The sequence below is a fragment of the Rhinopithecus roxellana genome, chromosome 5 (assembly GCF_007565055.1).
Source record: "Rhinopithecus roxellana isolate Shanxi Qingling chromosome 5, ASM756505v1, whole genome shotgun sequence".
NCBI classification, from domain to species: domain Eukaryota; kingdom Metazoa; phylum Chordata; class Mammalia; order Primates; family Cercopithecidae; genus Rhinopithecus; species Rhinopithecus roxellana.
Window position 1 is genome coordinate 133,895,231 of NC_044553.1, and position 14,323 is coordinate 133,909,553.

The window sequence follows — 14,323 nt, forward strand, 5'->3', positions numbered from 1 at the left end:
AAACTCCTGAGCTCAAGCAGTCCCCCTGCTTTGGCCTCCCAAAGTGCTAGGATTACAGGCGTGAGCCAATGCGCCCAGCCTTTTAATACAGAATTTTTTTTTAATTGTGGAAAATATATTTCTGATGAGCATCCCTTTTGAACCCCGTGAGAACTGAACTTGGTTTCTTTTCCTAAAACAGTTCAATGAAAGTAGAAAGAGCACTGCAGTTTGAGACCTAAGCCAGGGGCTCAGATGTAAGCCCTTTAAGCTCTGGCCATGGCAGGTCAAAAAAGTATCTTATCCTGCTCCTTTCTGTAAATGGAGCTAGTTAACAACCTTCTTCACAGGGTTGTTGTGATGAATAAGCAGTTTGCTTTGTAAATAGATAAACAAATACAAATAATTGTTATAATTTTTCTCTATAATTTGTCCTCTCTCTTTTGTTTTTTATTGATGTCCCTCCAGCTCACACCACTCTACTCTTTTATGAGAATGTTCTCAATTTATCTGTGTGCTTTTCTGCAAAGATGCCCTCCTTGGCCTAATTTCATGTTGAATTTCTGTATTAAAAATTTCTGGAGTGCATGTGTGTGTGAACTCAAGAGAGACTATCTGAATAGCATTCTCTAACCCGGTTGTCCTTTCTGCTTCTGTAGGGGAAACCCAAGAAGAAGCTTATTGACAGGAAGAACACGGTAACTGCCTTTTAAAAGTTGAGAAATTCTTTCCATGTGCATAATATGTGACCATGCACAGACTAAGCATAATACCTTATATAACCATTTTTAGTTTGGTTCAGCCCGAATAGTAACATAAAATTTTTTTTCTATTGAAAAAGTGTTTTGTGGCCACTTTTTACAAACTAAGTTTGAGATTTACTTCACTATAACTGCAGGTATACTATTCTAACTGAAGATGGTATTCTCGTTTAGCTGTGTAAGAGAATTAATGAGATTTTGAAACTACTATCATGTTAGATTCAAGTAAGAGTTTGTGTTTTGGCCTTGACATGCCTGAGGCACACAGCTCTGTGCCTCGTGGTACAGAAGAGAACCCGTTTCTAGTTTGCCACAGAACTGAAAGTATACAAAACACCTGTGGACTTTCATTTAGGCAGAGAGCCCTTTAAAGCATAAATCTAATTTTTCTTCAAAGAAGGAATATATTTTGATTCTCATTTAGTTAAGGGAAAACTCAGATAAATCAAGTTTGTAGCTTGTTTCCAAATAGAAAGTCACCCTTGGTGTATAAGTTTTCTCTAGTTTTGAGTCGAGAAATATGCTTCGTATAACATACTGCTGTTAATTTGAAAATTGAGAAAAAAGAAAAAAATCTTAAACATTAAGAATATATGAAGATCACTGAGTTCTGTTCTTCATTTTTTGGCACTCATTTTATATTGCCATCAATAGGGATTTTGGGCTCTGTAAAGGTATAAGCAAATGCAAGCTGGCATATGATAGATCATATGCTGGAGTGTGAAACAAGTCCTAATATATTTAAAAGGATTAAAATGATACAGAGTATGTTCTTTGGCCACAATAGAATTGAATATCAATAACAATAGAAAATCTTCACATACTTGGGGATTAAACAACATTTCTAAATAATCCATGGGTCAAAGAAGAAATGATGAGGAAAGTTAGAAAATACTTTGAACTGAATGATAGTAAAAATATGTCAAGTTATGTACACTACAGCGAAAGTAGTACTTTGGGGGAAATTATAAGTTTAAATGCTTACCTTAGAAAACTGAGGACTGAGATCAGTGTTCTAATGTTTAAGAAACTGAAAAAAGCAGAGTAAGTAGAAGAAAGTAGTAGAAGTAAGCAGAAGAAAGGAAAGGCAGAAATCAAATATAAAACAAACAATAAAGAATATTAACAAAATCCAAAGTGTGTTCATTGATAAGGTAGCATAATTGATAAACCGTTAGGTAGGCTGATCTAGAATAAAGAGAAAGGACAGTAATTACCAATATCATCAGATAGAAAAGAGAGGATTTCACTATAGATTCAACAGACATAAAGTGGATACTAAGGTGGGGGAAAAGGTTATTAAGGCAATATTCTTAGCAACTTTATTCTATTACTTTGACAGATGAAATGACAATTCTTTGTGGTGGGGGGAGTGTGGAGGCGAACACCAAAACTGATACCAGCTGAAGTAGAAATTTTGAAAAGCCCTGTATCTGTTGAGAAAATTGAATTTGTAATGAAAAACTTTCCTGTAGAGAAAACTCTGGGCTCTCTGGTTTCACTATTGAATTCTGTCAAGCATTTGAGGAATAATAGCACCAATCTTATACAGATTCTTTTAAGAATATAGGAAGGGACACTTCCCAGTTCATCTTATGACACCAGTGTGACTATGATGCCAAAACCTGACAAAGACATTAAAATAGAAGAAGAGAAAATTACAGGCTAATATCCTTCAAGAACAAAGACACAAAATTTTTTAATATTAGCAAATCTAATCTGCCAGTATAAAAAGGATAATACATATGACTGAGATTTTCCCCAGTATTCTCCAGTATTGCTTAATGTTTGAAAATTAGTCATTGAAATTCACCATATTTATTACAGGGGAAAAACTAGATTTATCTTTTCATTAGATATCCCAAAAAAGCAACTGATGAAATTCAACACATATTTATGAGAAAAACTCAGCAAATCAGAAGTAGAAGGAAACTTCTTTAATTTGATAAAGGCCTTACATGAAAACCCTATTGCTATCATCATATTCAGTAAAATATTGAAGGCTTTTTCTGTATGATTTGTAATAGGGCAAGATGTCCACTCATACCACTTTTATTCACATTGTACGTTAGTATAGTAAAGCAAGGCAGCAAAAAAGAAATGCACACAGATTGGAAAGGAGGAAGTAAAATGTCTATTTTTGGATGACATAATCAGGTTAGTAGAAAATCCTAAGGCATCTATAGCTACAAGAACACACAAGTGAACTTAGCAAGGTCTTAGGATACAAGATCAACATACTAAAATCAATTGTATCTTAAGGTACTAGTAGTAAATAATTGGAAAATGAAATTTTAAATTATATTTACAACAGCATTTGAAAATATGAAATACTTAGGAATAAATTTAACAAAACATGTTTAATACCTATACAGTAAAAACTATTAAATAATACTGAAAGAAATTTTAAAAGACCTAAATAAATGGAGAGATATGCCATATTTGTCGATTAGAAGAATTAATATAGTTAAAATAGCCATTTTCCTCAAATTGATGTAAAGATCCAGTGCAATCTCAATCATTATTCTGGTGGATTTTTTAAAAGAAATGGACCAACATTTAAAAATTTATATTCAAATACAAAGGACTCAGAATATCCAAAGTAATCTTGAAAAAGACTTAAAGTACTTGACCTAAATACTGTAATTGTACACTATTCAAGATATTGGCAAACTGATCACATTGAAACAGAATAGAAAGCCCAGAAATAGACCCACATTTATATGGTCAAAGTAATCCAATGGTGAAAGGAAATTATTTTTTTAAAATGGAGATGGAACAACTGAATATCATATTTTTAAAAATGAACCCCAATCGCTGTCTTCCATAGAAATTAGAGATGATTCATAGATATAAAAACTATTAGTATAAAACCTATTGAAGAAAACATGGTATCTTTGTGACTTTGGGCTTGGCTGTTTTTAGACATGACACAGAAAACAATAAAACACAAATAATGTTATATTTTCTCAAGATTAAAAACTTTGTTATAAGATACTGTTAGGAAGATGATTTGGCAAGCCACTGACTGAGTGGAAATATGCATCAAACATATCTGTCAAAGGATTGATATCTAGGAACTATCAAGAACTCCCACAACTCAATAATAAAAAGACCGTCCACCTGGTTACAAAAGGGTAAAATGTTTGAACAGACCCTTCAAAAGGAAGACACATGAGTAGCCAATATGCTCATGAAAATGCTTAACAACATTAGTTATTAGGGAATGACAAATTAAGACCACATTATACCACTGAACATCTAGCAGAATGGCTGATACTATACTGACAATACTAAATGTCGGTAAGGATGTGGAACTAACACAACTGTGATAAATCGTCGTTGACAGCATAAACTGGTACAGGCACTCTAGGAAGAGACTGGCAGTTTGTTAGAAATACACAAATTTCACTTTGAGATCTACACAGAAGAAAAACGGCTTGTACAAACACATTCATAGTAGCTTTATTCGTAATGCTCCAAAACAGAAAACAACCTAGGTGTCCAACAAGAGAGCAGATAACTGTGGGTTATTCAGACAGTGACCTATTGCTCAGAAGTAAAATGGGATGAATACTGATACACACATGAGTGAATCTCAAAAGCATGCTGAATGAAAGAAGCCTTGCACAAAACAGTTCATACTGTATGGTTTCATTTTTATGAAATTCTAGAACAGGCAAAACTAATACATGATGAAAAATTCACAACTGTGATTACCTTTAGGACGTTAGGGAAGGATTGAGTGGGAAGTGGCATGAGAACTTCTGAGGTGATAGTAATGTTAAGAGTTTAGGTTACAAAGCTCTAGACATTTGTCAGAACTCATTAAGTGGACATTTAATATTTGGATATGTCACTGTACGTAACTTTTAGCTTACCAAACACAGTTCTATAAAACAATTATTGAACTCTAGATAGTAATGATATGCATGTTGAAATGTTTAGGAGCAAAATGCAGTGATGTCTCTAACTTTGAATTGCTTTAAAAACTAGATAGATTGATGTATGGATGGAGGGATGTATAATTGGATATATACGTAACAAAACAAAATATAGTAAAATGTTAATTGTAGAAACTAGGTGGTAGGTAGGTATATGGTTGTTCACTGCACAATTCTTTAAACTTTTGTTTAAATATTTCCAAAAAAAAAAATGCTGGGGGCCGGGCATGGTGGCTCACACCTGTAATCCTAGCACTTTGGGAGGCCGAGGCGGGCGGATCAAGAGGTCAGGAGATCGAGACCATCCTGGCCAATACGGTGAAACCCCATCTCTACTAAAAATACAAAAAATTAGCCATGCGTGGTGGCACATGCCTGTAGTCCCAGCTACCTGGGAGGCTGAGGCAGGAGAATTGCTTGAACCCAGGAGGCAGAGGTTGCAGTGAGTCGAGATGGCGCCACTGTACTCCAGCCTGGGTGACAGAGACTCCATCTCAAAAATAAATAATAAATAAATAGTTGGAAAAAGTAAATGAAAAAGACATAGCTAAAAGATAATTAACTCATTTTTAGGAAATTCAGTTGTTTATTAACCAATATTTATGGCAAGTCAGCTGTGTGCTGGACTGTCTCATAAGCATCTAAGATACAGTGATACAAGACAAACATGGTCCTTGCCCTCATAGAACTATTATTCTGGCCTATCGGATTCATACTTTACCCAACATTCCCTTTCCTCCATCCCTTGTACTATTTAGGATTTATCTGTTTATCCAGGATCTCTTAGTTCCTAGTTGTTACTTTAAAATATCTTTAGAGAAAGAGATTTGTAGTAGCTTCTCCATATCTCTGAGCTTTTAGCATTCATGTTTTCAAAAGTTTATTTTTGAGTTTTTGTTGATAAAAAGAAATCTCTTTTTTTCCTAAAGAATGGAGTTCTTGACAATGTAGACAGTATAATGTAGACAATATAAACTCTTGTTTTTTTAATGAACAGTGCTTCATGAACGTAAACACTGGGCTTTAATTTATTAGGGTGTTGAATTAACTTCCACTCATTTAATTAGAATGACCTCAGACATTAAATTGTCTCCAACCACATTAAGTTTTTAAGAGACATGTCTTTGGAGAGAGAGTTTGTGTGTTTATGAGATAACGATGTCGGTGTTAAACTATGCCCATGTTTGTCCATACGGTTTTCAAATTTGACCAAGTTAAAAAAAAATACAAAATTGACCAAGTTAGCCAGACATTATTAAATACATTGTTTAAATGATTTTATTTTTCTATCAGATTTATTTTATTTTCTTTATTATTGAAGTGGCTAAAAGTTTATTTCTCTCTCTCTCTCTCTCTGTGTTTGTGTGGATGTGTGTGTGTTTGTGTGTGTGTGTTTACTCTTTGGGACTCTGATAAAATACATTTGAACTATTTTTAAAGTTCGTTGATTTGCTTCCCATTTCTGCTCCCAGTGCCAGGACCTTCCTGCTTTTGGCTCTGTGTCCTACTCTGGAGACAAAGCCTCCAAAAGACTTACCATCCGTTCCATCCACCCAGAAATCCCTATCAAAAAGGTCCTAAATAGACCAAATGACACAGCCTTTTTTATTATACTCAGAGACTAAAAACTCCCAGAGGAGTTAGGATGATTTCTTGACCTCAGAGGGAACACACTTTGAGTTCTAGAGAGGTCAGAGCCAACCGATTAGATTTTGAGGTTGGGCGTAGAGAGTTGGCTATGTGATTTCAGTCACTGATACAGATACTGCTTTTCTGACCTGGTGACCCAGAGCCCTCTCTTTGATGACTTGGTTATGGCTGCCTCTCCTGTATTTTGCTCAGTCCTTGCGTAGACTGGGCCTCATATCAGTCACTCCCTGATTTGTGATTTGTCTTTAATGCCTAATGTATCTGGTGCCAGCCCCCTTTCCACATCCCATTTCTCATTCTCGACCTGATGTATTTGGCCTTGTCCTATCTCTGCTTCTTTCCCTTGTCTGTGCCTCTGACTCTAACTCCCGACCTGTACTGAATGCCTGAAAGTCCCTGCCACCTTGCTTCACCTTCTGCTGTAGCTAATTAGGATCTTAAAGGAGGGTGGGTGCCTTGGCATTTCCTCATGTTGGGATGCTTGAGACCTGGTGAGTCCCTAGGGCGTGGTAATTTTTCACTAAGACACTTCTATGTGTCTCAACTCGGTGCTCCCTCGCATAGTCACAGATCATCAGCCTTTCTTCCCTTCATCTGAACCTCTGCTAAATATATATTGTTTAGATTTTATATACGTTCAAAAGTATATTTATAAAATGCTGAGTAAGTTATAATGGATAGAAATGAAACAAACACCATTTGCCACCAGTCAACTTAAGAATTAAAATGTTGTCATTTTTAAGGTATAAAGTATTTTAAGCATAAGGTGTTGGGTGGCACTTTATAATCCCTGCAGTAAAGTAATAATCAGTATCACTGAATACTTAAAGGTCTTAAACATTGTCTTTAGCCACATATCTTTTTCAGAATATTTAGTAAATTCAAATGGGTCACTAGTGAGGTTTTAACGTAGATTCTAGTGTTCCTCTTTATCTGTCAAACTTTTAGAATTCACTTGAGTTACCATGTCCGGTGTGTCAGCATTACGGAATTCTGGCAAGCATAGCCTTGGAATGAAAGAAAACTTTCTGAAGGTCGTAGCTACCATGTTGCTTTTCCCCTAGAATGACTGCTGATGGAGCGCCAGAATTGAAGATAGAGAGCCTGAATTCAAAGGCCAAGCTGCATGCTGCACTGTACGAGAGGAAGCTCCTGTCTCTGGAGGTGCGAAAACGTAGACGACGGAGTAGCAGATTGAGGGCAATGAGGCCAAAATACCCAGGTACCTGCTGGTGAGCTTTCACCAAACTCCCTTATCTGGATCCTGCCAGACTGAGTTAACCAGCTGCTTACTCAGTATTTTATGAGTCAGAATCTTCCTGATCACATACACCTTTTTTGTATAGTTTTTTTCTCTGAAACTTAATTTCAACAAAGTCTTAAGTTTTTAAACCTTCCACTCTATAATATTTGTATTTAAGACTATCTGAAACACATACATTTTGGCCTTTGCTCTTCTGTCAGCATCATACAAATACCTGGGACTCTAGGAATAATATTAGCCTGAGTTTAATGGAATCCTGAGCATTGCTGTTTAGGTTTTTTATAATTAGGTAAGTTCAGTTCATTCTTTAACATTGCTGAATGGCATGTTTCAGACAAAGTGGAATTTCTTTCTCTCCCAGCTTCTACAATGTTGTAGGTCTATTTGTAATTGACTGATATACTGATTTCCTTTTTTTCTTCCCTTCCCTCCTTTGTTGAACATCTGTATCAGGCAGCATGTTAGTCACTGAGGTTTTGCTGGTAAATAAAAAACATACGGTCTCTGTCCTCATAGAACGTACAAGGTGGTAGAGAAGGGTAATGAATAAACATAGGATACAAAGATATTCCCCTATTCTTTATACCTCCAGGAAGGGTGCTTTTTAAAAAATCTCTTAACACACTGTAGAAATTACTAAGCCAAGGGTTTTTGGTTTTTTATTTTTTGCCTTAAGTTGTGAAAGAGCCATGATGAGAGTATGATGAAAAATATATACTTTAATGAAGATTATTAATAGGTTTTAGAATATATAAGATTAGGCCAGGCATGGTGCCTCATGCCTATAATCCCAGCACTTTAGGAGGCGGAGGTGGGCGGATCGCTTGGGCCCAGGAGTTCAAGACCAGCCTAGGCAATCTGGCAAAATCCTGTCTCTACAAAAAATACAAAAATTAGCTGGGTATGGTCACATGTGCCTATAGTCCCAAGTACTTGGAAGGCTGAGGTGGGAGGACTACTTGACCCCAGGACGTCGAGCTGTAATGAGCCAAGATCCTGCCACTGCCCTCCAGCCTGGGCAACAGAGTGAGAACCTGTCTCAAAAAATGATAATAAAAACAAAAATAAATAAGAGAATATATGAGATGAGAGAGTGACATGTGGTTGCTATTAATTCTGTGCCTTGTTTGTGGTTTGGTTTAGAAATGGGCTTTTACTAAAAAGAAAAAAGGAAGGTATTGGGAGAGAGGAACATTTAATCCTTTTTTCAGCAACATTAGTGATTCTTCGCATTTAGTGATTACCCAACCAGCTGAAATGAATGTTAAAACTGAGACAGAGAGTGAAGAGGAGGAAGAAGTCGCATTAGAGAATGAAGATGAAGAACAGGAAGCTTCCCAGGAGGAGTCTGGAGGATTTCTTAGAGAAAATCAAGCCAAAGATACACCCTCATTGACAACTTTGGTAGAAAATACACCCAAAGAAAATTCCGTGAAAGTTCGTGAATGGAGTAAAAAAGGTGAACGGTGCTGCAAACTTGAGACTCAGGAGCTGGAGCCTAAATTTAACCTGATGCAGGTTCTTCAAGATAACGGCAATCTTAGGTAAGTATCTTTTATAATTATATTAGTAAAACTGATAACAGCTAACTTGTACTGTGTACCAGGTACTATTTTAGTGGTTTTACAGTCATTTTTCATTTAATATTTATAGAAGTCCTATGAAATAATGACTGTGATTAGACATTGCTATCATTAAGGAAACTGAGCCTTAGAGAGGTTAGGTAATTTGTCTAAGGTAGAGCTATGATACAAACCCGGGTCTCATTGGTTGGGCATTTGTGTCAGTCACTGAGTATAAGGTAACTGAGACAAGGAGCTCAAGCAGCTCATGGTTTAGTATCAGAGACAGAGAGCTTAGGCCATGGCCCCACTACAAACAAAGTGGTCTTAGGACATAGAAAAAGAGTGATTGGTCTGGCTTGGCAGAGCTAGAAAGGCATTATGGAGGAGGGAAAATTGGAATCAGACCTTGACTGATGAGTAGGGTTTCAGGAGCTTTGGGAAGTGATGGTTAAGTGTGGGGGTGCTAGGTAGAGGCAGTAAACACGTAGAGGTGGCCAGGCGTGGTGTCTCACACCTGTAATCCCAGCACTTTGTGAGGCCGAGGCAGTTGGATCACCTAAGATCAGGAGTTCGAGACCAGTCTGACCAATATGGAGAAACCCCCGTCTCTACTAAAAATACAAAATTAGCCGGGCGTGGTGGCACATGCCTGTAGTCCCAGCTACTAGGGAGGATGAGGCAGGAGAATTGCTTGAACCCGGGAAGTGGAGTTTGCAGTGAGCCAAGATTGTGCCATTGTCCTCCAGCCTGGGCAACAAGAGTGAAACTCCATCTTAAAAAAAAAAAAAAAAAAAAAGAGAGAGAGACATAGAGGTGTGATAATACAGTCATTAATTAAGTCCCTCAGTGAGTTTTTATTGAGCACCTGCCCTATGCCAAGAATTGTGCTAGGCCATTTCACATTACTATGGGGACCAAGAGAGGCCTGGAGCTTACAGTCTAGTAGGGAAGACTGACAGTCACCAAAGAAACAAGGTCATTTCAGGTCATGAGAAATGCTGTCAGGACAATAAGATGGTGTAATGTTAGAATGTAATTGGGCAGAGTTACTTAATTGCAGTGATCTGGCATGAAGAGTAACCTTTGAGGTAAGTCCTGAATGATGAGGAGTCAGTCCTGTGAATATTAGGAGGCAGAACATTCCCAACAGAATAGCAAGTACAAAGGCCCAGACATCATAATGAGCTTGGTGTGTTTACAAAATACAGACTAGAAGAATTACATGGGGAGAAGAGCATGGTAAGAAATGAGACTAAAAAATTGGATGTCGTTAGATTGTGAAGGGCTGTAAGAGGAGCCTGAGCTTTATTTTCTAGATGACTTTTAAGCAGATAAATGATATGATGAGATCTTGTTTTAGAAAGTAAATCGATCCTGCTTGCATTGTGGGATAGTGAAACTAAAGGCAGGGGGTGAGTTAGGAACTGTTAGAATTGTCCAGAGCCAGGAAGATGAAGGCCTTGATCAGAGTAATGGCTTTAGGAATGGAGAGAATGGGATGGACTTAGTAAAATTTGCAAAGTAAAATTTATGAGACTAAGTTTTTCACATTTGGAAACTTGGTAGTGCCTTCGGTCAATATAAGGAACATAGGAGTTGGTTTCATGATAGAAACAATGAGTTTGATTTAAGATGTAGTAAGGAAGTATTCTGGGTTGATGTCCAATAGACAGGTGAAAATACAGCTTTGTTGGTCAAGGTTGAACAAGATTGTATAGTTGATAGGTAAAGTCTTCAGAACGGGTAAGATTGTTCACAAAGTTATTTGGTTCAGCAAGGATAAAAAAGAGAGAATTGAGCCCTGGGGAATACCACTGTTCAATGGGTAAGTCAGTAAAAAGATCAAGAAGTAGCAGTTAGAGCAATAGACATAACATCGGAAAGGAGTAGTATGGTAAAAGCTGCAGAATGAGCGTTTCAGGTCTGTAGAGCCTCAAACAGCCCAAGTTAGATGAATAGTGAAAAGAGACTTCTGGATTTGTGACCTAGGGCCAGCTGAGTAGGTGGAAGAGCAGTTGTGAGCAGAGAAAATAAGAAAGCAAGTGTGAAGTAACTTTCTAAGGGTTTGGCAGTGAAAGGAAGGTAAGAATGCATCAGGGAGACAGCCAGCTAAAAGAAATGGATTTTTTTTTCTTTTTTTTCTTTTTTTTTTTTTTTGAGACGAGTCTCGCTCTGTCGCCCAGGCTGGAGTGCAGTGGCGCGATCTCCACTCACTGCAAGCTCCGCCTCCCGGGTTCATGCCATTCTCCTGCCTCAGCCTCCCGTGCAGCTGGGACTACAGGCGCCTGCCACCGTGCCCGGCTAGTTTTTGTATTTTTTTAGTAGAGACGGGTTTTCAGCGTGTTAGCCAGGATGGTCTCGATCTCCTGACCTCGTGATCTGCCCGTCTCGGCCTCCCAAAGTGCTGGGATTACAGGCGTGAGCCACTGCGCCCGGCCTTTTTTTTTTTCTTTTGAAAAGAGGTTCTGGAGCTTGTTTATAGACTAAGAGGAAGGATTTGCGGATAAGAGGATTAGAAATGCAGAAATGGATATATTGGTAGAGAAGAGTCCTAAAGGAAGGTGGGAAGAGGCCAGAGGAGGGAATATCTCTTCCTATAAGTCAGAAAGAAAGTGCTATGGGATGAATGAAGTTGATAGACGTTTAAGAGCGAGGAATATTAGGCGTTTATGCATGAGAGTCTTTATTTCTAAATTAGAGACCAGTTCTTATACTGAAAGTCTGGATTGGAGTACCATGGGATAGAGTTAAGATTTGCAACAGTGTCATGGAGAATAAGAATAGTGCTGTCAGTGGGGAATACACTAAACTCAGTCAGAAGACCTGGGCTCTGTCTGTTTTAGTGCTGCCAACTTGCTGTGTGGTCATAGGCAAGTCAAAGAGCTTCTCTAGGCCTCAGTTTCCTTTTCTGTCAATCCAGGGTATGGAGTTAGACAAGTATTTTTTCAAACTTCTTCCTAGAGGGAAAAAAGATTTCACTGAATTGAAAATAGAGCATTTGATAACCAGTGGACTGTATTCTAAGGTCCTTTCCAGCAATAACATTCTGCTTAGTTGTTGTAGAAATAAATGATTTCTTCACGAATCTTGTGGCTCTCACTTTGAATGAGTAAACTGTTAAAATTGCAGGGTATGTTAGTGTCAATCAGTGGTTTTCAGACTGTGTTCCCTAAAGCTGCTCATTGTTCGGTGAAGTGTCTCAGAGGCTGCTTAGGGGTTTGGGGAAGGTCCATAGCCAGGGTTCAGAACTCTAAGCATTGCCTCATTATTGCATATCTTATATACTGGGCATATGCGTAACCTTTTGTTTTTTAAAATTGGTTTCTTTGGTGTAAATCATTCTGGTTTTCATTCTTTCATCTTTGTGGGGGGTTTGTTGCAAGTGACCAGCTGAACAATGTGTCCAATACCTTAGAGACAGTCTCAGAATTAACATTCGTGAGGTTTATAGAAATGGAAACCTCAATACTTGTTCATTTGCTTTGCAACAGTGATTCACAACAAAACAATGATTGAAGTCTCAACTTATGAGCAGTAATCCCGTTATTTAAAAGATCTTCAGGTTTTCATATAAAGGGATCAATCAGTGGAATTGGATATTCTGCTACATTCGAAGGTGTCTGAAACGTGCTATTTCTTGTTCATTATATTGTAGGTGAATTTATTGACCCAAACTGATGATCTTTTAAATTTATTTTGACTTGAGAATAATTTGTTGTGGAGACAAAGCTTATAGGATTGGTTCAGGGCAAAGTGGTATATGCTCTCTGGGTAAACAAGAGTATAATTATTGTCTTTGAGGAACAGTTGAAAATCTACATTTATGGCCAGGCATCGTGGCTCATACCTGTAATCCCAGTGCTTTGGGGGGCTGAGGTGGGTGGATCACCTGAGTTTGAGACCAACCTGATCAACACAGTGAAACTCCATCTCTCCTAAAATACAAAAATTAGCTGGCATGGTAGTGAGCACCTGTAATCTCAGCCACTTGGGAGGCTGAGGCGGGAGAATCGCTTGAACCTGGGAGGCAGAGGTTGCAGTGAACCGAGATCACGCCACTGCACTCCAGCCTGGGTGACAAGAGCAAAACTCTGTCTTAAAAGAAAAAAAAAGAAAATATAAATGTAAATGTATTATTTCAAAACCATATTATGCTCCCGTAAAAACCATCCCTGCTAGTAACAAAGATCTAGCCTTATTCATAGTTCATATTCTGAAGCTCTTATGTATTAAGCTCTCAAAAGCAAATCTACTCTCCAGCCTGACTCCCTTGCCCTCCAATTCTCCAGCACACACGTGGAAGCTAGACTGGAGCCCTCTTATGATTTCCAGCTTACTCTATCCAAATCCTACCTCCTAACCTTGTGAAAACAGTCAGTAGAAAGCATTCAGTGATATTGCATGGGCGAGGATTGTAAACAAAGTTTGTATTGGGCCCTAATCTTCGGTGATATTATTTTGGCTACAGTGTCAGAAGGCCAATCAGCTGAAGTAACCAAAATCTTGCCTGAAAGAAAACAGATCTGCCATGAATAGCAGCTGAGGTGAAAATCATCAGTGTCTCTCTGGTACTTCTGTCTTCCAGACTATAGCTTGATCAGATTTCCTTGTTTCCAGCCTAGGCTACCAGGCAGAAAATAGCTGGGTTCTTAAATAATATTGCTGAGGTGCTTTTCACAAGACTTGAGGGTTTCTTTTGCCCACTGAATATCTGGGCTTGTCCTGCCTGGCCCGTCAGTTTATCTATGCCAAACTCTGTTGGACCTCCCTCATTTGTTGTGGACTCCAGCCATTCCATCTTGTAGTTGAGAACAGTGTGGCCTTAAATTTGGCCTTAAGAGTTCCTTTATAGGATTTATCTATTTCCTGCTTTGGACACTTTTATATACTAGAAATATTAATTGCCATTGCAAAATCCACACTTTTGCACTAACTGATATGTTCTTAAGGACCTCCAAATGTAAAAAAAATTTCTCATTAATACAGTGGTTTTTGTGAAGATTCAGTACTTCTCCTGTCTGTTCCCCCAAGAAAGTTGTTAAAAAGTTCAGAGAGGGTCAGGCACAGTGACTCAGGCCTGTATGTAATCCCAGCACTTTGGGAGGCCAAGGCAGGTAGATCACTTGAGGCCAGGAGTTCGAGACCAGTTTGGCCAACATG

The 14,323-nt window shown here is 38.1% G+C and overlaps 1 protein-coding gene across 19 annotated transcripts in view; it reads left to right on the forward strand.

Moving 5' to 3' along the window:
• TTLL5 (tubulin tyrosine ligase like 5) overlaps positions 1–14,323 on the forward strand; it is a 296,207-nt gene that overhangs the window by 94,610 nt on the left and 187,274 nt on the right. For 13 of the 19 annotated variants that reach the window (XR_004057198.1, XM_030929811.1, XM_030929823.1 and 10 more), the window contains 3 exons: positions 639–677; positions 7,399–7,556; positions 8,836–9,142. Coding sequence is in view for 18 of the 19 variants with exons in the window: in XM_030929811.1 (XP_030785671.1) it covers positions 639–677; positions 7,399–7,556; positions 8,836–9,142 (504 nt within the window). In the remaining variant the exon portion in view is untranslated. The remainder of the gene's footprint in view (positions 1–638; positions 678–7,398; positions 7,557–8,835; positions 9,143–14,323) is intronic. The other 6 variants (XM_030929825.1, XM_030929814.1, XM_030929820.1 and 3 more) reach the window with 1 other exon arrangement.